Here is a 27856-nt window from a genome sequence, read left to right on the forward strand (position 1 = left end):
GACTTTTGAACTTGTGGTGTAGAATGAGATGCACATATATTTTGTGTAGCTATAAATCATCGCATAAAGTTAAACTGTTTTCAAATACGAAAATGGGTCATTCTTCTTAGCACAGACTAAAAAGAATATATGTTCACATAAACTAAAACGAAGAAAATATATTTTGTGTGTGTATATATATATATTGACTAGCAAATATAATTACCCAAGTATTTTGCCCAAAAAATAAAAGAAAAACGAACAGAATCGATCCACCTATGCCCCCTTATATGAGTTGAAATAAACACTGTGTTTCAAGGGCAAATTTGTAAAGGTATGGCTGAGGTCTGACCTGAGCGACTCAGAAAACATCAAAACAAAGGAGAATTTATTTCTCTTCTCGCTCGCTAGTGGAAGTGTTATACTGCTCAGCGCTCGCGAACGAGAATCAAAATCTAGGGCTCTGTAAATATGAAAGTGGAGGACTCGACGTCTATGGACAGAAGTTTGAGTAACCAATCCATGGAGAAAATATCAGACAGGCTTTCAGGACTGGATAACCTCTACTTCCCACGCGCTCAGCAATCATCTGCCTCCACTGCCTCCCAACGGAAATCCCTTCTTCTCGATCTTCTCACGCGCGACGTGCCGCTTTTTTTAGGTACTCTTCCCATGCCTATGTACTCCATTAATATATACTTTTGCTCGCAATATGTGTGTATTATATGTGGCTGATAGTTGGCTTTTAGTTCATACATTGTGATCGAACATTTTTTCTTTCTATGTAGTCTCTAGAAAGGCCTTAATTTCGAAATTTCTCTTCGGATAACTACAAGTTTGAAGTAAATAGGATAATTTAGAACCCCTCCCCCCTAATCCAGCACTTTCAATTATCAAAGGAGATAACTTTGCTTATGTGAAAAATAGATAATTTCTTGTTGAAGTATGCTTTTCCTAGAAGAAATCTTAGTAATGGCATTAGACCTATACCCATATGGATGTTTACAGAGTCGGAGCCAAAATTTGATGCTTAGGGGTTCAAGACTCTAGCCTTTTTGAGTTGCGGGGTTCTAAATATATATTTTTATACATATTAAATGGATTTCTTAAGACAAATAGTTGGTATGGAAGAACTGCTGCGCCGCGGGAAATCCTTCTCTATACAAGTTCTCGAACGACAAATCCTGAGTTTGGACCAAGGCTACTGGGTTTGGCGGAACTCGTACCTTGGTCTCTAGCTCCGCCCCTGTTTGTCAGAGTTGTCAAAGGTGAGAAGTGCAATTAAAGTGTGATCTCCAGAGGTGACAGGAACTAATAAAGAAATAAGAAATAATAATATATGTAATGGCATGCAAGGAAAGATCATTATAAGCATAATACTTCTTTAGACAAAAGATTGAAAAGCTAATAATGAAGCGAAATATATGAGGTAAAATCTCGGTTAATTAAGTTCAAAACAATTTTGAATTTTTGATATATACGTAAAGATGTAGTTCTAAGTACTCACTTGCTAGTTTTCTGATACTGAATTTTTAATTTCTTATTCCTTAATCATTATAATAGCTGGTGCTATCTTGTTAGAAACAAAGACCATGAGCCATGCGGCTCATGCCCTTTTGGCCTGGTGTGACTTGTGAGTGCCACCAAAGTGAGGCAAAGCATCCAACACGAGCTTCCCTCCTTAAGCGAGTCTTTTACTCAGCACTGATGTTTGTTCACATGTTGAAAGCCAGTTTTGAGAGATTAAAGAATTGACAAACAGGAGAGAAGCCAAATATATAAATCTTAAGAAAATTGGGGAAAACGTAGGTTATTATGCTCCAAACTCATGCATTTTTGTAACTTCGTATCGACTGAAATTGCCCCAGTACTTGCTCTCTCTTTGTATGTTCTAGGGTTCAGCTTGAAAATTCTTTGGTTCTAGTAAATGTGCTTATATTTGATTTGCCATGTTCTTGTTGGATGTTGACCTCACTAAAGGCGAGATAGCTGGTTTGCTGAACTTGAAGTTTTTAGCTGAAACATTATCTACATTATTTTTCTGAATGAAGAACATTATAAACATCATTAACATGTGTTTCTAAATATGTCTTTTTTTATTCTTGGAATCTCAGAACGTTATGGATCGCAGTTAACATCAGATGATCTTAATGAATTTGAAGCGTTAAAAAATGATTATGAAATCAATTGGCATTTGAATCGTCTGCGAAGTGTTATTAGCCCAACGCAAGAAGATTTGAAGTCCAGGTCAGTTAAGATTAAGAACAGACGACGAGCATATCTGGACAAATTAGTAAACGATGGACAGTACTTTTCAGAGGACGCAATGAGAGAACGAGAGCCATATTTGCACCATGAGTATGTTGGGAAGTTCCAAGATCCAAGTGGGAGGAGCATGGCAAGACCAGGGGAACGATGGTCTGAGACGCTGATGAGGCGGTCAGAAGAGGCAATGCTTGTTGAAAAAATTAGGGATGAGCAGCAGAGACGAGGTGTGGCTCAAAGTGATTGGATAGGATTTGACAATCAGGAACTTGAAAAGGTGGAGGAAGAGGAGGAGGAGGAGTCGGAGGAAGAAGAAGAAGAAGAAGAAACCGAGGAGGAAGAAGAAGAAGAAGACGAGGAGCAGGAGCAATACGAAGGTGAAAGGGACATTTCAGCTAATAGACAAGAGGTAGTTGCTGTACTTTTTCTCTTTTTATAGATAGTATACCAAATATTTTTTCTGTCTGTCTGCCGGTTAATTTTAGTTGAAATGCTAACTTGCAGGTTAGTTTTATTTTTTTGGAGGGTGTTTGGCTAAGCTTATAAGCGGATGAAACTGGTTTAAGAACCTTTTGGCTAATCTACACGTTTGGTAAGCATCCAAGGTGCTTATAAGCCAAAATCAGCCAAAAGTCATAAGTTGGTCACCCCTAACTTATGGCTTTTCAGCTTACAAGCTCTTTTAGTTTGACCATGACTTTTGCCATTTTATCCTTAATGATGTTTTATAATTCACTATATTTTGTGGAAGCTTTAGGGGTATTTTAGTTGTTTTAACAAAAGAACAGCTTATCAACATTTTTTAACCAAACACGTCGACTGCTTATTACAGTTTCAGCACTTCTATCCGAAAACGTAGCCGCTTATTTATAAAATCAGTTTCAACACTTAAAAATGCTTTTCAGCATTTCAAGCTTATCAGCTATCTATAATCAACTAAACCAAACGGGCTCTTAGTACGTATTCGTAATTGTCTCGTGTCTGGTTATTATAGTGCAGTTATGCCGAGGAATGATGGGGTTCTGGTTATTTAGTGTACATGATGCATTTTAAGATGTAGACAATCATGTAACTCTGAACAAGCTAATTCAAGAGTAACCTTATAGGCTTATACAGTGGCTATTCGGAATGAAAGAAAATAAATTGGTTATGTTTTATCGAATGTGGAAAACTATTTTTATATTATTGTAATGGTTGAGTAGGAATGGGAAGATTGGTTGGAGGTACTTTTAGTAATGTGTAGGGGTTGCAGCATAAGGAGTTACTCTTGTAGTACTTTGCCTAAAGTTTAGAAAGTTTTAGTTAATGAAGCCCAAGTCTTTGTAACTTCTGACCCACTTATCTTTGCAATTTGCCCTAAGAGTTAACAAACTCTGGAGAGCTATGAAGTTATGCTTCTTAATTGCCAGTTTGAAAGTCCTACAAGGCTGCCCCTTAAGTTGTGCCAACTTTTTTTTTTTTGGGGGGGGAGGGGGGGGGTGTACCCCACGTAGCTGTCTAACTTAAAATGCTGTCTTTCCATTGAAATTGAGAAGTAAAAGTTCGTGTTGAAAAAAGCGTATGATTTTTAGGTCACTTCAGCTGAAAAGTTGATGTTTTAAGAGCTTATCTTGTGGTGGAAACCTTCTATGAGCTCTCCCAGATATCTGCTTGATGTAAAAAACAGAGTGGAGGTCGTCTTTGTGCCTTTTAGTTTCTAGTGTGTGGTGCTTTTGCTTGCACCAATTCGAGTTCCTACGTACCTTAAGTGAATTAAGGCCCCCTTCAGTGAATTAAGTCTGTCTCTTGCTTAACCTGGGGGCCAAAGGAATGCCAGGAGATCCTTGCATGTTATCTTTTTCAAGGATTTTATGCTGGTTTCATCCCTCTCCTTTCTCTGTGCTTTTGCCTTCATATTCCTGGAGGCTAAGTGTTCAAGTATATCTTGTATGTTGGCACATTCGGTTTATTCTGAAGCTTTTTAGAAGCTCAACTTATAATCATGTCTAGGCTTTGTTGTGTATCCTTACCTGTCAATAGGGCGCCTCACAATTTTCATTCTCAAATCACGACCATTATTTTCTTGTTTATTGACTCATTCCAGTTTTAGTGAAGCTTTGTAGAAGCTCAAGTTAGAGATATATCTCGGTTTTGTTGCCTGCATGTTTGCATGTCAATAGTACTCTCACAACTTTTATTCTCAAAATATCGTAAATCATTTTTTTTGTTTAGCCTGTTACCCTTCCTTTTCCTTCTTACTTATCAGAGAATGATCCATTCCTTTTCCTTCAAATTTGAAGGTTCAGCCAAACAACCTTGATACTTCTAATGACACGCCATCTGAAACGAGAAGACCTGCTGTGATGGAAACTTTGTCAACGGAGGAGATGCAAGAACGAATGGACCAGTTTGCTTACATCATGCAGCAAAAGTTTTTATTGGGAGAAGATAGTCTGGATTACTCAAAAATTGACGGGGATGAGACCTTGGATGATCATTGGATGAAAGAAGAAAATTATGATGCTGAAGAAAAGTACTTTGATGATGATGATTGAGCTTAAATACTGACATGACGCAGGGTGTGATTTTTGTTTTTGACATTACAAGTTTCTACCATGTATATGTTGTTAGCCTTTTATGCAGATATGCTTAGGTTTTGTGGCTGAAGACAGTTTTAGGGTTGTGGATGGCTAAGATTTGGTTCTTGGAGTTGCTTCCGAGCCATCTTCTTGTGTTAACCTTACAGTTACTTGATTTCTGGGAGTAGCTAGCAAGTTTATACTACAATTCAAGCCTGTCAAAAAAAAATTATATTACAATTCAGCAGCCACACTAGAGTGAAAGAGACATTGAAATGCTAACTTAGCAGCCACACAAGAGAAGGATAGAGATTCTTGTCCAGATAAGTGACATTGTGCTCAAGTCGCAGAACTCGGAATTACTTTAATAGGAAGGAATCTATGCCAATTGATAAAGTAGAAAACTTAGGGATTTTGAGAAGCTTCCTTGTTTGGATTGATTTTATTGGTCTCTGTACAATAACTGACTTTATTGGACATATTTGTTGTTTGGGAGTAGGGACTCTACATGTTGATTTAGAGTGAGTGGCTGCTACTCCAATTCCATATAAAGATTTAAACATCTTTTATCTTCTTATGCCTACAATTACCTTTAACAAGAGGTATTAATTTGAAAATTTTGGAGCTCTCATATCAAGTTCTACAGTTAATATCTTTTTATCTGCCTAAGTGTTGGCATGGACGCATGATTATTAAATCAACTTTAATCACTAGTGTTCTCTTATTCATCAAAGAAATAAAATAGAAAGACAACCAATTTAATCCCTGAAACTACAACAATAGGTTACAATTTTACCAAATTGACATGCACAAAGATACTCAAAATACTACAGTCCCTTGTGAAGTCAGCAGTGACAAAAATACACGTATACAATCGCACCAAAGATAAAATCTCCAAGCGACAATACACTAGCATTAACCATCCGAAAAAATCGTCTAAGCAAAGCTAAGCCCTTACCGCCGGTATATTATCACCTTCTCCGGTCACAATTCCCTCATTTTCTCTCTCCAAAAATCACCGATAAGCATAAATTAGAGAGAGAAATGGGATAACACTTTCCCTTCATCAAAAAGCCCAATTTCTCTCTCCTCGTTCGTTTTCTCCGACACCGAAACCCTAGGATTCGAGTGATTTCAAGTGTTGTGAAAGCTGAGGAGAGAGAGAGATGTACAAAGAAAGGAGAGGTGGCGGTGGATCGAAGGCGGAGATGGGACATGTAGTAGGTGATAGGAAGAGATTAAATGAAGCGTTGGATAAGCACTTAGAGCGGTCCTCTCCCTCTACCTCCGCTACTACTGTTAGGTGTGCTAACGGAAAGGATAATCGCTTTTCCATTTCCAAATCAAAGGACCAGCTCAGGAACTCTGCTGCTCCTCCTCCTGATAATAAGTGCTCTGATGGTATATATACACACACAGACACACACTATACTCCTTCCATTCCTATTTTATACTAATGGTAATTGACTTGCACAGAGTTTAAAATGCTAATTTAACTCATACACACACAAACACACATGTATGCACGTATTTTTTTAGATAGTATTAGTGCTAGTGGAAAAATATATAATTTTCTCTTGAAAATGGAAGAACAATATTAGAGTGATAGTTGAAAAGTTCAATAGGGAAAATATCACGACAAATTTTTAACATTTGGATATTAAGGAATTTGAATTCTTGAAAGTTGTGAAAGTTTGGATGGAAATGGAGTAATGTTAAACATTCTAGACATCTCAAAATGGAATTGAAACATCGTTATATAGTTGGAACAAAGTCTTGTGTGCACCTCGACTAATTCCATTGCATATCTGCTACTTTCCACCAGCACAAGTGCCGCGTAACTGTACCCACTAACAGCTTGTTTGGATGGTTGTTATTTGTTGTATTGTATCGTATTATTACTTTAAATACAATGTTTGTTTTGATTGTTACTTAAATCTTATTGTATCGTATCGTTAAATCCGTAGTTACGTAACAATGAAAAGTGACACTTTATGGATCGACCGATTTGGTGTGGTCGCGTCGTTACCTTATTTTGTTCTCTCATCTTATCCTTATTATTAAATAATTTTATTTTATCTTTTACCCTACCTATTTATATAATAGTTCTATTTCGTACCTTATTTTTTCTTAATAATATTGCAAGTTCATTCTTCATATTATTGCTTCATGCCATCATGAAACGACGACAAATAATACAATATATCCAAACATTGTATACATAAAAAAGATACAATACAATACAATATAAGATTATACGACATTGTGAAAGGATACATAACTACCATCCAAACAAGCTGTAAGGCTTGGGCATATAGGAAGAGATCACATAGTGTTTTTTGTCTTCACTGAGATTTGAACATGAGGCCTCATGGTTCTCCCCAACTTTATTAACAACCAGGCCACACCCTTGGTTGCGGTTGTTGCTACCTTTCTTTTTTCAATGTGTGATGCTTGTTGGTCCTAGTGCACAATTTGAAATTTAGTTTTATGGTTAGAGATTTCAACTGGAAAGAGTATTGATAATTAGAATCACATTTTTAAGGCATGATGTAAAGTTGAGGAGTTTACAAGTGTTAAGCTTTTTCTGCATTGGGGTACTGATGAAGACTGGCGATATTAAAGCTTCATGTGGCAGTATGTTGATTCTGGTGCTAGTCTTGTTGTTATTATAACTTCAGGGTAATACATGTCTTTTTAATCTTTTAAGGTCTGAACTCTCTGAATGACAAGAAAATAAAAAGGTGAGAGTTGATTGCAATGGCATAAGTTTTTTTGGAGTTCAATTGGTAGAAGCATTAATTCACCTGTGTGGTCTGAACTCTCCTAAACCTTCATGTTAAAGTTTGTGCTTGTGTTTCCGTTTTACAGCAGAATCTGAAACAGACAGTGAGGCGTCAGATATTAGTGGTTCTGAAGGAGAAGACACTTCATGGATCTCATGGTACTGCGGCCTACGTGGGAATGAGTTCTTCTGTGAAGTTGATGATGATTACATCCAAGATGACTTTAACCTGTGTGGTCTAAGCAGCCTTGTTCCGTATTATGACTACGCACTTGATCTGATTCTAGATGTCGAATCTTCTCACGGTGAGTTTTATGTTTTCAGATTGGAGCACTTCTTTCTGCTATATACGAAAATTTGCACGTCCGAATGCACTCTAAAGTTTCTTTTGCTGTCATGATTGTCCTTTAATTGATTGGCCTGATTCGTTTCTCCTCTGTTCTCTTAGTTAGCATTTGTAGTTAATGAAAATTAGACAGACCATATTACTAATGGTTTGGCATTTAGAGAGATTTGTTTACCGTTATGGATCCAATAATTATGTTAGCTGATCCCTATCAAAAGAATAATTATGTTAGCTGATATTTGATACTCTCTCAGGTGGAATGTCTTAATAATCTGTCTTATGTGCATGTATTATAACCTGCATTTGATAAGATGATTGTTGAATTAGTTTGCCATGTGCTGTACTACTATGCATCTGGAGTTCTGGAGCGGGGCTCTTATGTGTTGCTAATTTGAAGGAAATCATGTCTTCTACTTGAGGGTTTTAAAGGACATCGGAGAGGAACAGAATCTGCATTTAAATTCTCTGAGAAGTAAATGTTGCATTGGTGACTGGTCAAATAAAAATAGCTCCCGAGCATGATGTACTGAAAATGAAGACTGGTTTGCTGAGTTAGCTTCCAATATAGTTTTGTAATCTAGTGATAAACTTGCCAAATGAACTAACCTACAGTTGAAGAAACATAACATTGGTTTCTTCAATAAGAATTTGTTGAAAGTAAACATCTATTTTGGATATGACGTGCTGTTTAGAGTGGACTTTGTGATTGGTATTTTTCTTGTATCTTAGAGGAGACCTTTGGCCTTCTATAGTTACAACTACTGTAAATTTGAAGATTTTTCTTTATATAAGATTGTACTAGCAACTTGATGTGAGAAGCATTTCTTGATTCCATAATAGAAGTCATGTTTACACCAATAGGATTTAAAAACGGAAAAGGGTCAAATATACCCCTTTACTATTAAATATTGTTCAATCCTATCCCCCGTTATACTATTCGTTTGTATTTACCCTTACCGTCAATCAAAGTTTTTTAATATACCCCTAATTTAAAGTTCTATTCATAATAGAAGATGCAACGTGTTTGGTAGATGTCCAAGAGTTTACTGCTGTGGACAACCATGCCTCCCTGTTGGTCAGTCAGACATTCCTCGACAAAGCAGGGTGAATATATACTGCCCTCGATGTGAAGATGTGTATACACCTCGGTCAAGATATCATGAGAGTATCCTTTTTGTTCAACTCTGTTATTACTTAATGCAACATACTTTAGTGCAAACAATATGTTGAAATAGTAGATTTAGTAGATTACGTTCTTTCTCCGGGTATGAATTTTTCCCTTTTGGAAGGCCCCTGTTGTGGCAATTCAACAATAGTTACTATAACTAATAAGAAGCATAGTAAAGTCAGTGTAGAATAATAGAATCTCTTATTAGCTTATGAAGGAAGGAAGGAAATGTAGCTTTGAAAGCAGCAAGGAGGCATTAGGGGAAACCTAGATTCAAGGTCGGAGAATCGGAAACAGACTCGAAAACGGAACCCTGTCTCTAGCGGTCTCTTGGGTTCTTTCTTTACAATCAGTCCAGGCCAGTAGCTGCTCCTGGCTTCCGGACGGCTAGAGCCCTGACAGATAGAGCGAAGGGTCCATAAGGAGAGGACCCAAGGCTTGTCGTAAATAAGAGTTGTATACGATAAGTTTGTAGTCTTTCTTATTCGCGAGAATTTCTTCTCTCTGGTCGTGTCTCCTCACTAAGTGGCTGCACACACCTGTCTTAAAGATAGAGTCAAGCAGGAGACAGGTATTTACTTGTTCTTTTTCTGACATGTGTAAACGAACTTGACCTGTGTGGTTTAAAAGGAAGTGAAAGACTCCACTAATGTGGTAGGACTTGTAGATCTCACCTACCCCGGGAAAATTAAGTTATTGGCATATTCCATTATTCTCTCCTTATTTGTTTCCCGGCATCTAGTTCCTTTTTCTTAATAAGTCTGTCATTTTCTGTTTTACTAATTTGAAAGCGCAGTAGAATCATGTCCTGTATCTCCCTAGCTTGAATTGGGCTTGCAGCTTTCATCTCATGGTGAAAGTTGTGAGGATATAAGTGTTCCGGGAAATTTGGGATGTTAAATCCACCTTAGAGTTAGCAGCCAGCATTTTTAGTCATGTTAGCTTTTATGGAGTCTCTTAGTCCCATCAGGGGTTTATATACACTAGAAAATATAGAGAACTTTTATGTTTTTTTTAAAAATATTTTGTATACTATTGACCTAAGATGAGCTTAAATGGAATCACATATCAGTGAGGATTCTTATAGCTTACCCCAACTTGACACATTTGAAGAGGGAATCAATCTGTGAACACTGTTGAATCTGTCGACACATTTGGACATTTACTACCAAGTAATGCAGTGATGATATTATTATTCTATTTTCCATTTTAGCATCTATAACAATGTTGCTTAAGCATTTCCTTTACTGTGCCAAAGACATTGATGGAGCTTATTTAGGAACCACGTTCCCGCACCTATTCTTGATGACTTATGGACACCTCAAGCCACAGAAGATTTCTCAGAGCTATGTTCCCAGAGTGTTTGGTTTCAAGGTCCACAAGCCGTGATCCTGGTAGTGACCTACTGGCAATTGTATCCTTATTAATGTGCTAGGAGAGGTAATACTTTTAATAGCACATCTAGAATTGTTAAGGTTCTGTTGTAGGTTCTCTATTTTCATATAGGCTTTCGAAGATACTGTAACAAGTTAACTTGAGCTACTTATGTATGGAGTTACTTTCTGTGCTACAATTTGTGCCTTTTCCCTGTGAGAATCTCTCAGACTGCATTACATACTTTTTTGTTGCCTGAGTTTTATGTCAATGTACAACCATGCATCATAATTTCCATTTTTCACAGATATTTCGTACATGGCATGTACGATGGACCTCTTTCAGCCTATGGTTTCACCTTTAGTCTGTGATTTTTGTCAAAAGGAGTCCGTCAAATATAGTTTTCATCACTATCACACTGCGCTCTTGAATAGTTGTTATGATGTGTCTATAAAAGCCTTTTCTTTGATTTTCCTCGACTTCTGATTTACATTATTTTACAGGGTGAAAGGGGGTCTTGTGCAAATAGTAATTTTTCATATTGTGGCCGAGTCAGTCATAAAAACTGCAGCCTCAAGGACTTTGGTTTAATGGCAAATGTATAACAGTGGCAGGATGTGCGGTAGGTGCACATCGCAATTTGAAGGCCGACCTCACTGTTACGCTGAGTTTGGTACTTAAATAGAGAAGGGTAGAGGGGAAACTCATTGTCCATTAATCTTAAAAGCTTAAAATAAAGGCTGAATACATGAGGAGACCCTTAAACTTGTCCAAATTTTTCATATAGACACTTGAACTATGCCTTGTTCCTATTGAACATTTAATCCAACCTCAAGTGTACCTATTACACCCAATTCAGTAACATGGAACTGTGCGTGTAAGACACATTCTTTAAGAGCGTGAGAGGCCATATTTTCTTTTTAATTTTTTTTTTTTTTTTTTTACGTTCTCCTTCCTCCTATCTCTCCCCTCCTAGATCTCCACCACCATATACCACCACCCTCCGCCATACTTCTGTCTTGCCGCGACATACCTCCTCTTCTCCTTGCCCGTTTGATCTCCGTCACTCCCACCACTTTTACCACCACATTCATTCGTTTCCTTTCCTCTTTTCTCTGTTCATACCATCACTGCCGCTGCCACCAACCAGAGGCAGATCCAGGATTTGAAAGTTGCGGGTGCCACCATGTTATGCATACAGTATACATGTCAGTAGTTACAAAGACAGATTAAGAATAATGGGTCGGTTCGGTTAGTTTTTGGTTAATTTAAATAGGCCTTTCATTTACAAATCAAATAAGTTCGATTTTAGTTCGAATTTTTAACACTTAATTTAAACACATTCTAAATAAAAATGCAAAAGAAAAATATCATTTCATGAAAGAGCGCATTCAATATAAATATTTACTTAAAGAGTAGCTTAACTATATTATATATTCTTTGTTTGACTAGATTAATTTACTTGTATTGTTCTTTGTTTATTTTTTCATCTTAATTTTTGAGTTATATGACAATTATTTTCAAAGAAAAACCTTCAACATTCAACATATAATATTCGACTCAAAACGACTATCAATCAAGCCATTTAATTTTTTTTCAAAACCCAATAGAAAATATTGCTCAAATTATATTCCAATATATAAATTAATATCGTTTCATTAAAAATAAAGAAATTATATGCTAATTAAAATCAATTCAAATTACCTATAGAAAATAATTGTTCATAAAGTAAGGTATAATGATAGAACCAAAATGAGGACTGAAAATTAAAAAAAATGAAGAAGAGAGAGGGAAAGAACCGAAAAAGAAGGAAAAGAGGCTTACCCGAAAATAAAAGAAATTTTAACAAGTAGAAAAAATAAAAAATAAAAGGAGCTGCTCCAACAGAAATCTCGAACTTGCATGAGGCCAAGAAAAGTCTTCAAAAGGAAAGCTGAACATTAGGCCGTAGATCCGCTCCTGCCCCAACCGCACTTTAATTTAGAGAAATGCTGAAGGTTGGAAGTTTTTTAGACAATGCTAATGACACACTGAATGAATTTAAATGCAGTACGTTGAAAATGAATTCCAAACATACCGTGAATGTTTAGCTATCAACATTAAAGGGATGCCATTTCAACAATCCTAAACCACCATTCTTTTGGAGAAATCCAAACACCATTTGAATATAAGCTCCTTCTTCTACCTCCAGTTTCGCTCCTCCAACAATCACTATCCCTGCTGCTTCACCGCCACCAGTTAGCTCTCCACCACCGACTCCGTGGCCGGCTGCTGCCATGGAACCCCCAGAAATTTACAACCTTCCACCATCGTATTGTCTTTAATATGTTTCTCGACGTAAAGAGGAAGAACGAAGAAGACAGGCTAAAGTGTTTCCACCGCCGGCCACCATCGGTCAATGCCTTCTTTTTTATTTTTGACCGTTTTCCTTTCTTCGTTGATGTGTCAATGTTTCATTGGTTTGATCTGCCATGTTATTGGCAAGTGATATTCACTCACTCTAGTTTATTTAGAGTTGTCAAATTTGTGTTCAATTGGTACATTTTTCATAGAGATTAAGTGTTTAATAGGAATAAGGCTTAGCTTGGGTGTCCAAGTGAAAATTTTGGACAAGTTTAAGGGGCCATGTATGTATTCAGCCTAAAATAAAGGTAAAAATATAATTCGCCTAACCAATTGATGCAAATTCTTTTCTTTTGCATACTAGTAAAGCTAAATTAACTTACAACAACAACAACCCAGTATAATTTCATTAGTGAGGTCTGAGAAGGGTAGTGTGTACGCAGACCTTACCCCTACCCTGGGGTAGAGAGGCTGTTTCCGATAGACTGTCGGCTCCCTCCCTCCAATAACTACTCATCTTGTTCTTGGATAACTCGAACTCACAATCTCTTGATTGAAAGTGGAGGGTGCTCACCATGTAGCAACCCACTCTTGACCAAAGCTAATTAACTTATGGTTCATGTTTAACACGTAAAAAGCCTTTTCGCTCAAACCAAACAAGTCAAAAAGAAGAAATTCAATATGCAAGTGACGTTGGCTTTCTTTGTAGATCAGTGCACATTTTGTGGTTATCATCTTAGAAACTGGATGATATTGGTCCAAATTGGATATTATTATAACTTTTTTTAATTCGTCTTACTCTACGGCCTAAGTAACTCGGAGTCATTAAATGTCAATCACCTGAACTTGGATGATCAAGAATTTATGATGTTAAATCTTGACATAAGTTTTATATCTCCATTCATGTGGTTGACTTTACCATGCTAGTAAACTCACATTCCAGTAAAGAATCAGCGCATCAAATTTCAAGCTACAGCCTGTTTTATTATAAAGGCTGTTGCCCAGTAAGTGTGTTCATATTCGGTTTGAATCGATTTTTTCCTAAAAAAAATTAAAAAAAAAGCAGACCAAGTAAGTCAGTTTTTCAAATATTGGAACTTAATCAAACCAATTAAGTCAGTTTTTTATCAATTCGATTTATGTAGATTTTTCGATTTTTTATCGATTGTTTTTCTTATATATGACACACATTACCAAACACATATTCCGGCTACTATATTTTAAACGTAATACTATCAAACCAATTGCTCTTTAAAAAATTCATTATTTACCAAAATATATTGATAATAATTGAATCAAATAGTGATAAATAATTTAAGGACTCAACTAAAAATAAATTATTTTCAATAGAAAATTTATTCTTGTACTTAGCAAAGAAAACTACCAATCAAACTAGAATTTAAAAGCAAAGAACTAGATTACTATAATAGCAATCAACATGCACCACAAAATTTTAGAAACCTTGAATAAAATAATATATATATATAGGTGTAATAATAAATTCTAAATAGCTACTTCTAAAGTCGGTTTGGTTCGATTTTTTCAGTTATTTTTTTTATCAAAACCAAAACCAAACCAAATTTAATTGATTTTTAAAATTCAAAACTAAAACCAAACCAAACCGAAAGAGTAATTTGATCGGTTTGGTTCGATTTTTCAAGTTTTTATCAACACCCCTATACTGCCTACCAGTGAATGTAACACAAACCGGTTACCAAGTTGACCATATTTAATGCATCCAGATAACTCTAAACTTGAGTGCAACGAGAGGCAATAATGATAGCAATCATCTCGGATTAAACTAGGTTTTCCCTACAATAGACTGAGCTGGTTCACAACCATCAAAATTTCACGAGGAAAAACAACACTGATCTTGAAACACGAACGTTGCCATAAAAGATAAAACGTGCTCAACTCTCAGTCTGCTCCCTCAGTCTGCGAATTGTGCTCCTAACAGTCACAGCACTTGCAGTGCTGTTGCAAAGGAAAGAAGAAATAGTTAACAATCACAAAAAGTGAAACTTGGTGTTATTGCTAAGAGAAAAAAAGGAATTATTTGACAACAAAAGGGAAAACTATAACCACATTCAAAGAGTAATTACTTCAATGTATATGCGCCGCCAGCTTTTACTTTGCCACAATCTTTGCAGCCCCATATCCCCACTGCCTTTCTCTTCACAGCATACTGAACATAAAAATAAGAATCCGGTAAGCACAATGAGCACAATTATAAAGCAGACTAATGCTCTGTAAAGAACAGAAATGCAGAATTGCGGCACAAATATGGTAAATATCACATTCCTAAACCAGAAAACCATACCTTTCCACAAAACTCACAGAAGTACTTGCTATGCTGGCTAACCTCCATCTTCTTAATCTGCTTCCGCAGACTAGCACCATAACGGGTGCCTGAAAATAGAGAGGAAATCAAGTCAGGGAGGACAACTTTATCAAGAATTAAAAGCACATAAAATTTCAACTTCAGAAGACATGCTAATCATCTTACATCACAGGAGATGTAAAAAACTATAGCATTTCGTAAAAGTTCTCATCATTTTAGCCACAAGAAAATGGGAAACTAAAACAAGTTCAGAAGAGCACAAGTGGTCCTTAAATTTACCAAACGGGCCCAACAGCTATAGAATCAGAAGCATAAACAGTCAAGCATAGCCCTTAATAAAGTTACACTTAGAAATGCATGAATCTTCATAAAGGCAAAGGTGACCATAAGAAGGAAAAAAAGAGGTAATAAGTAACCATATACATACCATACTTCCCAACTATTCCAGCCTTCTTTGTCCTCTTAGTCTGCAGCAAAGATAGTATATCGACTTCAAAATTTGGCTTTGAAATGGATAACTTTGAAAAGAGCTTAACTGAACAGAGTTCTATCTACACTGGCTCAACAAGGTCTAGATCTAGGTCTTCCATCCAGTTGTAACCATAGTGAATCCATAAAAACTACAGGGTAGCTGGCCTCTATGTCAGTTTTTTTTTAATAAGGTAATTAGGATATCATTAATAGGCATCAAGAAGATGCAGAGATTACAAAAGAAGGGAGATGTCAGCTCTAATACAAAAAAAGATATCATAAGACTAAGGAGCTGACAAAATCCAAAAACATATCAGAATTATTTACCAGGGAAAGATTCACCCAACTGAAAAGATTAACCAAACATTTAGCATGTATGTCAGTTTTTCAATCATAAACAAGTTGCTAAACTGGATAATTGACCTCCCACAATCCAAGCCATCTAACAGCTGCCTCAATTGGATATTTGGATATACTATTTGAGAAGACATGGTAATAATGTAAAAGAATCGATATCTTGCACATGTTACTGTTTACAGTATCTCAATACATTCTTCAGCCTGACACTGCTAGTGCTATATGAAACATATTTGAAATCTCACTTCGCTTAGCAAAGACCCAATAAAATATTACACCTTATAAATGAGGATCTCGTTTTATTTTGTGAAATAATAGTAATATGAACTGCATGTACATGGCGCTACTTGCACTGGCTCAACTGGGCCAATATCTTGCACATGTTACTGTTTACGGTATCTCAATACATTCTTCAGCCTGACACTGCTAGTGCTATATGAAACATATTTGAAATCTCACTTCGCTTAGCAAAGACCCAATAAAATATTACACCTTAAAATGAGGATCTCGTTTTATTTTGTGAAATAATAGTAATATGAACTGCATGTACATGGCGCTACTTGCACTGGCTCAACTGGGCCAATATCTTGCACATGTTACTGTTTACAGTATCTCAATACATTCTTCAGCCTGACACTGCTAGTGCTATATGAAACATATTTGAAATCTCACTTCGCTTAGCAAAGACCCAATAAAATATTACACCTTATAAATGAGGATCTCGTTTTATTTTGTGAAATAATAGTAATATGAACTGCATGTACATGGCGCTACTTGCACTGGCTCAACTGGGCCAATATCTTGCACATGTTACTGTTTACAGTATCTCAATACATTCTTCAGCCTGACACTGCTAGTGCTATATGAAACATATTTGAAATCTCACTTCGCTTAGCAAAGACCCAATAAAATAGTACACCTTATAAATGAGGATCTCGTTTTATTTTGTGAAATAATAGTAATATGAACTGCATGTACATGGCGCTACTTGCACTGGCTCAACTGGGCCAATATCTTGCACATGTTACTGTTTACAGTATCTCAATACATTCTTCAGCCTGACACTGCTAGTGCTATATGAAACATATTTGAAATCTCACTTCGCTTAGCAAAGACCCAATAAAATATTACACCTTATAAATGAGGATCTCGTTTTATTTTGTGAAATAATAGTAATATGAACTGCATGTACATGGCGCTACTTGCACTGGCTCAACTGGGCCAATATCTTGCACATGTTACTGTTTACAGTATCTCAATACATTCTTCAGCCTGACACTGCTAGTGCTATATGAAACATATTTGAAATCTCACTTCGCTTAGCAAAGACCCAATAAAATATTACACATTATAAATGAGGATCTCGTTTTATTTTGTGAAATAATAGTAATATGAACTGCATGTACATGGCACTACTTGCACTGGCTCAACTAGGTCAAAATCTAGTTCTTCTATCGAATTGTTGCAAAAGTGATCCATACAAAATACAGAGTAACTAGCCTCTATGTCAATATTTCAATCATAAGATAGTTGCTGAACTGCAATATCTAACCTCCCAATGCAAGCGATCTACCTGGCTGCCTCATTGGGATGTACTATTGAGAAGAAATGGCAGCAATCCAGAAGAATTGATGTCATCCACATGTTACTGTTTACAGTAAAATCATTGAAACATAATTCCAACAAAGCCATTTCACAGACGAAAGTTAAGAAATTTTTTTTGGCATACCCCAATATGTCATATTCAAAGCAGCGAACTAATTAGCTTATTGAACTCATTTCATATATATAACTGAACAATTATAATTTATTTTTTTTTAAAAAGTACATTCATACTCGTAATCATATCGACAAATTTTGTGGGCAGTGGCACTTGCAATACTAACTTAAAATCCGTCTATCCAAAAAGAACTATGAAAACCCCTCTGAACAAGCGCTCAGTAAATCATAACACAACGATACTCGCTCAAAATAAGGGCGGAAAAGCCACAAAAAGAAATGAACATCAAATGTGTGCATAAATTATAGTTGCATAAACACCAAAAATTCATGCATAATACAAAAATAGCGTACCATATTCGCTGTGAATGGAGATCCCCGGATTTGAGAGAGGGAGCAGCTGTTGCTGAAAGGCGATATAACAGAAGAAAACCCTAGCTTTCCCTTTCGTTCGCCATTTTATACCTTCAGATAGTAATCAGTTTCGCACTTTCGCTAGACAAACTGTGGATCGGGCAAGGATTGGCCCATTTGGGTGATGTTCAGACTGATCCAAATCATTTTGGGCCTCCGAGCATATAAAGGGTGATTTGCTAGAATGGCCTTCGAAGTAGATGATGATCTTGATTTTTTACGGCATGGTATAACAACATACTCATATAATTGGCAGAAAATAGCCCTAGTTATAGATATTGGCATCAAATAGCTAATAAATGTATATCACAATAATAATATGCATATCACAACTTTTTTCTTCTTCTTTGTCTATATCAACATGTATATTAAAATTTTATTTTCATTCTTTGTATATAAATAATATTATTCTTTGTATATCGATAATATAAAATTATATATATAGTTATTGCTGCATTTATATCAATGTATATCACAATAAAAATATTGTATTATTTGTATATCACAGTGTATAGCACATCAGATATGTGTATACCAAAATAGATATCATAAGTTTATTTTTCTTCTTTGTATATATCAAAAATTAATTTTCTTTGCATACCAAAATATTATTTACTCCCGCAATTATATTTATTATTTTTATATTTTAGAACTTGCTCAAACATGCTATATAAAAAATATCCTTTTTGATCAATAATTAATAATTATATTATTTGTATATCACAGTATATAACATAATAATAATGTGTATATCAAAACAAATTATTAAAATTTTATTTTTCTTCTTTATATAACACATTTCAAATTAAAAACTCAAGTTCAAGACGACTCCACATGTGTATCCCCTATTGTAACCCGTGTATATCTCTAAGTACATCAATGATATCTCATGTATATTATGTGTGTATGTTTATATCCATGAAAATTTGTGTTATATATATGATATACAATGTGATATACACAGACGTCAATAAATAAATTGTGTTGTATACATCATATACAAAGTGATATACACAGACATCCTAAAAACTTGTGTGTGATATACACTGATGTACACGATATACAACGTGATATACACATGTCGCAATTGGATTTTTAAGTCTGATTTTTTTACGTGAAACCAATCTAAATCACTTCTAATCTTGCTCAAATTTTGGATATAGCCTTGTTTAGGCATTTTCAACCAATTTCAATCACACAAACTCATTCAATCCAAACAAACAAAAAAAGGAAGAGAGAAGAAAAACGAAGTTGAAATATATTTTTTTCTCTCTTAGTTTTTACTAATCTTGCTCAAATTTTATATATAGCCTCGTTTAGATATTTTCAACTAATTTCAGTCACACTCACTCATTCAATCCAACCAAAAAAAAGAATAGAGAAGAAAAACAAAGTTGAAATATATTTTTTCTCTCTTAGTTTTTGCTTCTGATTTTCTCTGATGTGAGATCAACCTTACCTTTTTATCCCACTGATTTTTTTGCATAATTTGCAAGAAATTTTGCTAAACTATGAGAGAAAAGAGAAGAGATAGAAGAAGGAATACAAGGAGAGAAAAGGGGTGGGAAGTCAAAATAAGCGTGTAGGATTTTTTTGAGAAAGAATATAAAAGAGAGTAGTTTTTTTAAGATTTGGCTATATAATACTAATTATTTGGGGCTATCTTTGCCAAACCTAATATAAGGCTAAAAAAAATTACCAATTCATGTTATGTGTTGTTATAGGATACCAATTTTTCTTTTTTTACCATGCTTGTCCCACGTGCAGAACTTTAATTTTAACAATTATTTCCTCTTGCTTGCCCATCTTGCTTGTCCTATGGGCAACACTTTTGAATTTTAAAAAAGTTTGCTCATGAGGCAAGTGCGGGTTAAAAAAATCAAGATCATCCATTTTCAAGGTGATTAGATTTAATTTTCTGAGCATATAATTATATTTTTGGGCCGCCCGAAAAAATAATAGCCGATAGTTGTATATGTTTTGTACATTAAGTATAAATATACATATAATGTATATAAATGTATCTATAACATACATATTATATACATTATCAATGTATATATTTTGTATATTTGGGCTACCCCTTATGATTATTTTGGTCCATCAGGCCAAAATAAAAATTCCAATCTTTTAATTATTTATGTATAAATTTCTTTCTTGAAAATTACGATTTTGACTGTGGAATGAAATTTTTGTAATTGGTAAAATTCTTTCCACATGATAGCAACTTCGTCACTTGCTGTGTAGATATTATGAGTTTTAATGTATTTCATATGTTCTATGTTTAATGAAGATTCCAAGTATTTTTCTAGCCGGAGCTTACATCCAAAGTTCATACATAAACTTAAAAATGTGTATTTTCAATGAGAAAAGATTTTCTAAAGAGTTTCTTGTCACTTAATCTCAACAACAGAAAATCCTTTGCTACGGTACTCTATTTTATAGTTTTTCACCTGCAGAAACCATACGCATACAATACGCAAAATTAGAAGGTAAATTTCACAAATCGTGTCTAAACTAATAATTTATCGCACTGTACCTAAACACTATCTTCATATAACAGAAAGTACAAGTCCATATTTTTGTTACTAATAAAAGATAATTTTTAATAGAGAAAATTACATCCTAATACAGCCCACCAACATACATTACAATCGGATGACCCATATACAACTTTGTAAAGCTATAGCCCAAAAATAATAGGCTTCAACATCCACCTCTAAATGGGTTCTCGAAACTGCTATTTTATTTTTTTAAAGCTCAAACTTCTAACGCAATCCCTGAATCAGTAATTGTGACTCAAACATTCGTCCGACAAATCAAATTCATTTGGATGGTTTAAGGTATTTTTTGAGAAATTTAGAGTTACTGTTATTTAGACTTGTTAGAAATAGTTGAAGGAGGTTGTCTACCAACGTGAAGTTATTTAATGGAGATTTGGACTAATTTTGAACAAGAATTACAATTGCAAATTGTGGAAGATAAAGATGAACAAATATATTTGCAATACACTATGTGTATAGGCGTAAGAAGAAGAAGAAGAAGAAGAAGAAGAAGAAGATTCATGGGTCGTTTCGCAATCGAGCTACCCACCTACATCAATATTTCTAACTTTTAAATCTCTGTATGAATTTTGAACAAAAATTACAATTGCAAATCGTAAAGATGTTCGTCTAGAGACGCGCATGTCATGTAAATATTGTTGTGTTATATATATATATATATATATATATATATATATATATATATATATATATATATATATATATATATATATATATATATATATTTAAAAAACCAAATTACCTGTATTACTCACTTTTTAAACCCATCAACCCATTTCAATGGTCATCCTAATTAATTACACCTACCATTGTTCTATGACAAAAATGATAAGATAGATGGCAACAATGGTTCTGATTGAGTAGTAAGTATTTCTTCATATTTAATTAGAGGTTTCAGATTCAAGCCTTGTATAGAGAAACTTTTGTTGGGAAGCGCTTTACTTCAATGTAAAACTTTCCGTCATGAATTCGAATTTCATTGGATTCCAATGCGAATATTGGACACGGAATGAGGAACCCCCAAAAAATTGATAAAGTAGACCATGTTAGTATTCTTTGTAGATTGAATTTGTGGCAAAAGATATTTTAAATATGTTTTTAATATGAATTTCTAGAAATCATTTAAATTTAATCTTGGTTAAGGTTCAAATTTTCTTTTTCCAACAATAATTTCCTAGAGACGCACACATGGTTGTACAATATTGCTTTTGGAGGCATAATATGAATTTGCTTTATCTCTATTCTTTTCTCCTTTCTCCTTTCTCCTTCTCTAGTCTTTCTTTATTTGTACCATGTTACGTTGGGGGCATCTCATCATTTGGATAAATGACAAATTTATTTCATAGAATAATAGTAAGATCGCGTCTCTGTCATTTTGATGACGGGTAAGATACCTGTCATTCGTCGAAAATATTGTGAACTTTTTGAGTTTTGTTCCATTCTCCAATCTTGTTCTTCACTACTTGTAATGTTCCTTAAAAGATGGAAACAATTTATTTTTTTTGTGGTTTTTTCGAATCAGTATGTTTGTCATCATTATAACGTCATCACTACTCATCTTTTATTAACGAGTTTATTTATGCCCTCAAACTTATACTAACACTCTACTAACCACGAATTTTGGACAGCCTATGAGCAATTTAAAAACAACAACAACATATATATACTATAATAAAACCAGAGGTATAATGCTGCCGCACAACGACACAAATAAATGACAAAGTACGAGAAGGGGGACTAAGATTCTAATATAAAGTTTTAGAGCAAACCTGTGCAAGATAACAACTTTTAATTAATTTGTTCAACTTGCAGTTTTAAATTCATATACATCACGAGTCATACTTCACTTATTGGTGGTCAAAATTTAGTTTGTTCATTTCCAAAGGGATCTTTTCTTCCTAATATTTGTGCAGTTTTTCTAGGCTCCTACGTTTACAAATACTACTGTAGCTATTTAAGTAGTCAGGGAAAGACTAACAAGAAATGTCACTATATTGTTTGAGGGTTTTGAAAAAATGGGGGTTTTATCAAAGATTGCACAAGCTTTGCCTTCCTGGTCAAGCCTTCACTCCCAGTCCTATACCTTTGGTGTTTTTATACTCCAAACAGCAAGTAGATACAATATTCCCAAATGGACCTAAACAACAACTATCTAAATTTCTAGAGATCTCTTTGTCAAAAACATTAACTTGTTACTATCCATGGGCAGGACGTCTAAAAGATAATGCCACTGTAGAATGCAATGATGTTGGAGCCGAGTACTTTGAAGTTCAAATTAATTCTCCAATGGATGAAGTTGTTCATCACTCAGATTCAAGAATCAAGGATATGGTCACATTTCCTCAAGGTGCAACGTGGGGAAATTGTACAGATCGTGCTTTAGCTATAGCACAACTCATCCATTTCGAGTGCGGAGAAATAGCAATCAGTGTCTGCTTATCACACAAGGTGGGAGATGGATGCAGTTGCTACTGGTTTTTAAGGGATGGGGCCTCATTAACACGAGGTCCAAACGCGAAAATCACATCTACTCCATACTTTGTTGAGGATTCTGTAATACCGTCACCACTGCCTGATGGTCCTCTTGTTTCCCCAGTGAGTAAAAAAAAGCAAGAATATATAGAAAAGACTTTTGATTTCTCTATTAAAAAAAATCAGTTGGTCCAATACACAAATATTTGAAAAAGTGTTTCACCTCCATTGGGAATCTTCTAACAGTCTGGCATGTCGACACTACTATACAATAGTAGTAGAGAAGGAGACTTCAATTTGTCAAAAGTAGTTGCTGATATAAGAAACTCAAAACAGAAGCTCTTGAGCAGAGATAATTAATATCAAAGAAAATGAGTGGGCTTCAGAGATACTAAATGCATATAAAAAAGGAAAGGGGCCTATGCCAGTTCCCGTTCTAAGATCAAGATTTTGTATGGGGGAAGCCAAGTAGAGCACGCTTAGGAGGTCATTTCGTAGGCAAGTAGTTTTCCTTGATAAGTACCTATAATGGACGAATACAAGCCTCCGTCCACTTAAATAAACAAAAAATGCATGTCTTTGAGAATGATGAGCACCTTCTCCGGTTTGCTGCTCCTACTGGTCAGGATGTTGTTCTGGAGAAGCACTACTAATATGACTTCATCGGATATTAAAGGGACGGATGCTTCTGATTCATGTCTCTTTTCTTTTTCAAATAACTGTTAGAGACTGCTTTAGTCAGTTTCCTTTCTAGATGTTTCTTTCTTTTTGTGTTGTTTTTTTCTTGTAGAACATAATTACTGGTAGTCTTGATGGTTGTTTCCAGTCACCATTGTGTTCTCATAATTACACCCTTCTACGTACACTAAAAGGGGAAACAATCGATCGATTGTTGGTCGATAATTGACAAAAATCGACCAAAAAATGACTGATTCGTGATGGTCGATAGATATTAATTTGAGTGCCCATATGAATTACTAAGAAATTGGTTCTTTACCGTGTTTCTTAAGCGAAAAGTAAACAAGCAATAAAATGAACACAGTGATTTTTACTTGGAAAATCACCCGTCTCAAAGGTGCAAAAACTACGACCTACCAAGTAGGATTTTCAAGCTCCAACTCCACTAGAACAATGAGCCAAAATGTATCAATTACAATATTGTAATTAAATACTGTCAAGTACTCCTACTACTCCTATTTGATTCACAAGTAACTCTAACTTGTAAAACCAAACACTCAGTCCAACTCACTAATTCTTTATAACACTTGATTACAACTCAATTTCCTAAAACACATTTACTTGACTAACTCGAGAAGAGTACAAGACAAGTACTCAACACAAGTGAACTACTTTATGAGTGTTGTTGATATGTAAAAGGATAGTTCAGAAGTCCAAACTCAATCCTATTTAAACACGACTTGAGATCTTCTAGGAGTCTTATTCATAATCAACTTCCTCTTTGATAGTACTCCTACTGTTCTAAGGATTCCACAAGCTTTGGGACTTTTATCTCTGACAGACTTATCCATATCTTCTTGAGCAACGACCTTTATTACTTACAACAACCATCTTCCACCAAACTCGAACCTGGTAACTTTGAGATAAAGTTACAATGTCTTGTACAAACGTATAAGTATCAATCATGAGGAGTTAATCCTTTAACTTGAGAAACTAGTTCTTCACCCAGTTAAACAACTACATTGAGTACCTGGTTATTTGAATAATTAGTCACATTTTGTTAATCATCAAAACATCAATACTCAACAAATTCCCCCTTTTTGATGACAAATAATGTACCCAGAATCATCAATCAAAGAACCAAATGATCACACAAAATACATGTATTTCCCCACCTTATCTTCCCCCTTTTGGCATCATTGAAAAAATACAAACAAATGTTAGACAGTAAGCACAAGAGTGCAAATCAGTAAAGTAAGCTGATGATCCAAAAGAGTGCAAATCAGTAAAGTAAAGGAATGAGAGACAATAAGTAGTGCCAAAAAAATCCCATGGACTTATCTTCATCATTAGAACACAATAAACTAAGCATACTGCAGACAGCTCAGACTAAGAAAGAAAAAGAACAAAAGATAAGACATCACTAAAAAGGCAAACGAACTAAGGACGCCGGGAATGAACATGCTCAAGGGTTAGAGGCAGAGGGAGTCAAGGCTTTCACAAGAGTAGCAATCTGTTGAGCATGGGCCTCCCTATCTCTTCGGAGCTCTTCCCTGATTTGCTTAGTTTTTGTCTCAGTTCATTACTGTATTCACGAAGCTTGGCATTCTCTTCAATAACCAGCTCCAACCTCTTGCTGAATTCTGCAACCCTACTGCTCCGAGGAAGAATGGCAGATCCTGTGGGTCCTCTAGCCTTGATCTACTCATAGCCACAATGCTTGAGGGTAACAATATCTAAAACATCATTGTGGTTTCCAAACTTAAGTTGTGGTAAGGCAATGTTGAGCTTGTCAAATAACTTAGTTAACATGAAACCATATGGCATAGCATGCTTTGGTTTGGAGGTATCTACAGCTCTTGTCATGTGCTGAATCATCAGGCTAGGGAGATTGATAGGTCGACTAGTGTTAAGCAGTTCCATCACAGCCATGTCTAGTAGACTACTCTCACACCTTCTCTCAGATCTCTGAAGAATGCATGAGTTTACTAATTGAAACAATAGCTTATGAAAGGGGTCATATCAGTCTTGTACATTTTCTGGGGAGCATCTAGTTCAAACTTTTTGGAGAACTTCCTAGTGACCTAAATGCCAGTGTCAACATCATTGTCTATGGTTGGCCACTTCTTCTTCAAATAATTATCAAATCCTAAAGAAGGGATATTCAAAAGTATTTTGAGTTCCTCAGCATCAAACTCCATGTCGAAACCCCCTACTTTACTATTGACTACCTTCCCATCAAAACTGAAATTTGTGTAGAATTCCACCACAGCAGAAACACATACTGTGGGTAAAGCTTTGACAAACATGTGTTTCTACCCCATGTAGCTCAAGTTTCTCTACCAGTTGAGCCATTCCCTTCTCATCAGTGTTTGCAAGAATCTTCTCATTTAGTATTTTTTTGTTCCTAAACTCTGTGAGTTGATCAACTGCAACTGAAATATTCTTTTTTGTCATACCCCTACTAGCCCTTGCAGAAGAGGTAGCAGGTTTGGTGACTCCCCTTTTCTTTGGTGATACAGATTCATCTTCTCAATCTACCTCAACAACAGGTTCCACAATTGAAACCTTCTTCTTTGGCTTCTTTGCACTTTTGGACTACTTCATGATTTGTGCATCAACAACTTTCTTTTACTCCTTGTGAGAGGAGTTCTAGCAGGAGGAACCACTTCTTTCCTTGTTGAAACTATTGTCTTTGTAGCTTTCTCAGTGGTCTTTCTGAGCTTCTTCCCTACCTCAGATAGTGGTACATCATCTTCATCACTGCTAACTTCTTTATCTCCAGTGAAGGGAGCCAACAGAGACCCAAGTTCTTGAGCCCTCGTCTCCTCACCAATTTCTTCTGAAGGGGATATGACAGTGTTTCCAATTGGCATAGAGCCTTTTCACTCACATTCCCTTCTTCTTCCTCACTCTCATCATTACCTTCGTCACTCTCACCTACCTTTTCTTGATCCTCTCCCTCACTTTCAGAAACCTTATTTTCTTCACTCTGATTTTCTTCTTTTGCAGAATTATTAGCATGTTCACCTATCTTATATATATATATCACTCTCCTTCTTATCTCCAGATACTCCCTCATTCTTACTCTTTCCTTCTTTATTGACTATGTTTTGTGCTTCATGTTCCTCATGACTGGTCACTACTTCTTCTTCCTTCTCACCTTCATCATCTTCCCCATCCTCAGTCTAGCTAAAATTAAGGCTATCAGACGCCTCCTTTTGTACTGGTACTTTACATCCTCCCCCTTCAACCACAGGCTCCACAACCGCTATATCTACCTCCTTTCCCAAGCCCCATGTATGTTCTTCTACTATGAATATCTCTTTTGGTGACTTCTTACTCGTAGGTGGAAGAGTGTCTAGGGGTGCAACATCAATAGCAGAAGCCAAAATATTTAACTTGGAAGCAGAATGTGATACCTTATCAGTAGTGTCTATACCCGATTCCCCCTAAATCATAGATTCCTTGACTCCAGAGTCACTTTGCGTAGCAGTCTCAGGCACTTTCTTGACAGATTTTCTTGAAGTTGCTTTGACCTTTGCTGTCCTAGAGATATTTTTCGTAGGAATCTCAGGTGCATGGGTAGTGGATTTTGAAGGAGGAGGTGCAGTGGAGATGGGAATAACAGGATTAGCAGTAGTAGGAGCAGGGGAGGATGATGTAGGTATGGTGGAGGATATTGATGGAGAAGGAACTGGTGTGGATATGGGTTCTCTTGAAGGCTTGACATTTTTCTTTGATTTGGGCTTCAAGATTTTGGGTTTTGCTTCACCCATGGTTGATGATTTAGCTTTAGAGGGTGTTTGACTGTCTTTAAGCATGGTGATCAGATGAGAACCTCGAAGAAGAGAATGGAAGGGTTAGTTCTTGATACTTGCTTTCGATTTTTGCTTAGGGTTTGACAGGAACAGTGAGGTTAGAGAAGTTGATCATAAGGGCCTTTTAAAGGTGTTACTCCTGATTTGACTGGAAGGGAGAATGTGACTGAGTTTGAGTTCTAACGAGACTCTGATAATGGT

General features: G+C 35.7%; 4 protein-coding genes across 11 annotated transcripts; 3 read left to right on the plus strand and 1 right to left on the minus strand.

Moving 5' to 3' along the window:
- Positions 1 to 306: 306 nt before the first annotated feature.
- On the plus strand, positions 307 to 5374 carry LOC107772946 (uncharacterized). The gene is made up of 3 exons (XM_016592401.2): positions 307 to 640; positions 2094 to 2653; positions 4524 to 5374. Exons 1-3 carry the CDS (start codon positions 451 to 453, stop codon positions 4776 to 4778), a joined length of 1005 nt encoding a protein of 334 aa, XP_016447887.1. The 5' UTR covers positions 307 to 450; the 3' UTR covers positions 4779 to 5374.
- Positions 5375 to 5646: 272 nt separating this feature from the next.
- Positions 5647 to 10672, plus strand: LOC107772947 (casein kinase II subunit beta-3). 8 transcript variants are annotated; one of them, XM_075243715.1, is made up of 4 exons: positions 5647 to 6203; positions 7677 to 7892; positions 8947 to 9098; positions 10360 to 10672. In XM_075243715.1, the coding sequence occupies exons 1-3, from the start codon at positions 5969 to 5971 to the stop codon at positions 9039 to 9041; spliced, it is 546 nt and encodes a 181-aa protein (XP_075099816.1). In that variant the 5' UTR covers positions 5647 to 5968; the 3' UTR covers positions 9042 to 9098; positions 10360 to 10672. The 8 variants fall into 8 exon arrangements, with proteins under 8 accessions (XP_075099816.1, XP_075099815.1, XP_016447889.1 ...); XM_075243714.1 differs by having other exon boundaries at positions 5656 to 6203; positions 8944 to 9098; XM_016592408.2 differs by having other exon boundaries at positions 5665 to 6203; positions 7674 to 7892; positions 8965 to 9098.
- Positions 10673 to 14563: 3891 nt separating this feature from the next.
- LOC107772948 (large ribosomal subunit protein eL43) lies at positions 14564 to 18201 on the minus strand. Its single transcript, XM_016592409.2, has 5 exons — positions 18061 to 18201; positions 15587 to 15626; positions 15139 to 15227; positions 14921 to 15003; positions 14564 to 14792 (listed from the first exon to the last, which is right to left on the minus strand). The coding sequence occupies exons 1-5, from the start codon at positions 18061 to 18063 to the stop codon at positions 14729 to 14731; spliced, it is 279 nt and encodes a 92-aa protein (XP_016447895.1). The 5' UTR covers positions 18064 to 18201; the 3' UTR covers positions 14564 to 14728.
- A 4498-nt stretch (positions 18202 to 22699) lies between these two features.
- On the plus strand, positions 22700 to 23516 carry LOC107772949 (acyltransferase Pun1-like). The gene is made up of 3 exons (XM_075242727.1): positions 22700 to 22796; positions 22894 to 23279; positions 23403 to 23516. Exons 1-3 carry the CDS (start codon positions 22700 to 22702, stop codon positions 23514 to 23516), a joined length of 597 nt encoding a protein of 198 aa, XP_075098828.1.
- Positions 23517 to 27856: the final 4340 nt, after the last annotated feature.

This window comes from Nicotiana tabacum, chromosome 22 (assembly GCF_000715075.1).
Source record: "Nicotiana tabacum cultivar K326 chromosome 22, ASM71507v2, whole genome shotgun sequence".
In the NCBI taxonomy this organism is placed as follows: Eukaryota; Viridiplantae; Streptophyta; class Magnoliopsida; order Solanales; family Solanaceae; genus Nicotiana; species Nicotiana tabacum.

What these genes read in the sequence shown, in the direction of transcription:
- LOC107772948 (XM_016592409.2), bottom strand. An exon ending in TGGAATAGTTGGGAAGTATG is followed by an intron (nt 15,228 to 15,586) that starts GTATGTATATGG and finishes CTCTATTTTCAG; the next exon opens with GCACCCGTTATGGTGCTAGT. An exon ending in GGCGGCGCATATACATTGAA is followed by an intron (nt 14,793 to 14,920) that starts GTAATTACTCTT and finishes CCTTTGCAACAG; the next exon opens with CACTGCAAGTGCTGTGACTG.
- LOC107772949 (XM_075242727.1), top strand. Translation starts at nt 22,700, where the DNA reads ATGGGGGTTTTATCAAAGATTGCACAAGCTTTGCCTTCCTGGTCAAGC. An exon ending in TTTTATACTCCAAACAGCAA is followed by an intron (nt 22,797 to 22,893) that starts GTAGATACAATA and finishes ATCCATGGGCAG; the next exon opens with GACGTCTAAAAGATAATGCC. An exon ending in ATGGTCCTCTTGTTTCCCCA is followed by an intron (nt 23,280 to 23,402) that starts GTGAGTAAAAAA and finishes ATCTTCTAACAG; the next exon opens with TCTGGCATGTCGACACTACT.
- LOC107772947 (XM_016592402.2), top strand. Translation starts at nt 5,969, where the DNA reads ATGTACAAAGAAAGGAGAGGTGGCGGTGGATCGAAGGCGGAGATGGGA. An exon ending in TGATAATAAGTGCTCTGATG is followed by an intron (nt 6,204 to 7,673) that starts GTATATATACAC and finishes TCCGTTTTACAG; the next exon opens with CAGAATCTGAAACAGACAGT. An exon ending in AGATGTCGAATCTTCTCACG is followed by an intron (nt 7,893 to 10,359) that starts GTGAGTTTTATG and finishes ACTGTGCCAAAG; the next exon opens with ACATTGATGGAGCTTATTTA.
- LOC107772946 (XM_016592401.2), top strand. Translation starts at nt 451, where the DNA reads ATGAAAGTGGAGGACTCGACGTCTATGGACAGAAGTTTGAGTAACCAA. An exon ending in CGACGTGCCGCTTTTTTTAG is followed by an intron (nt 641 to 2,093) that starts GTACTCTTCCCA and finishes TTGGAATCTCAG; the next exon opens with AACGTTATGGATCGCAGTTA. An exon ending in TTTCAGCTAATAGACAAGAG is followed by an intron (nt 2,654 to 4,523) that starts GTAGTTGCTGTA and finishes TCAAATTTGAAG; the next exon opens with GTTCAGCCAAACAACCTTGA.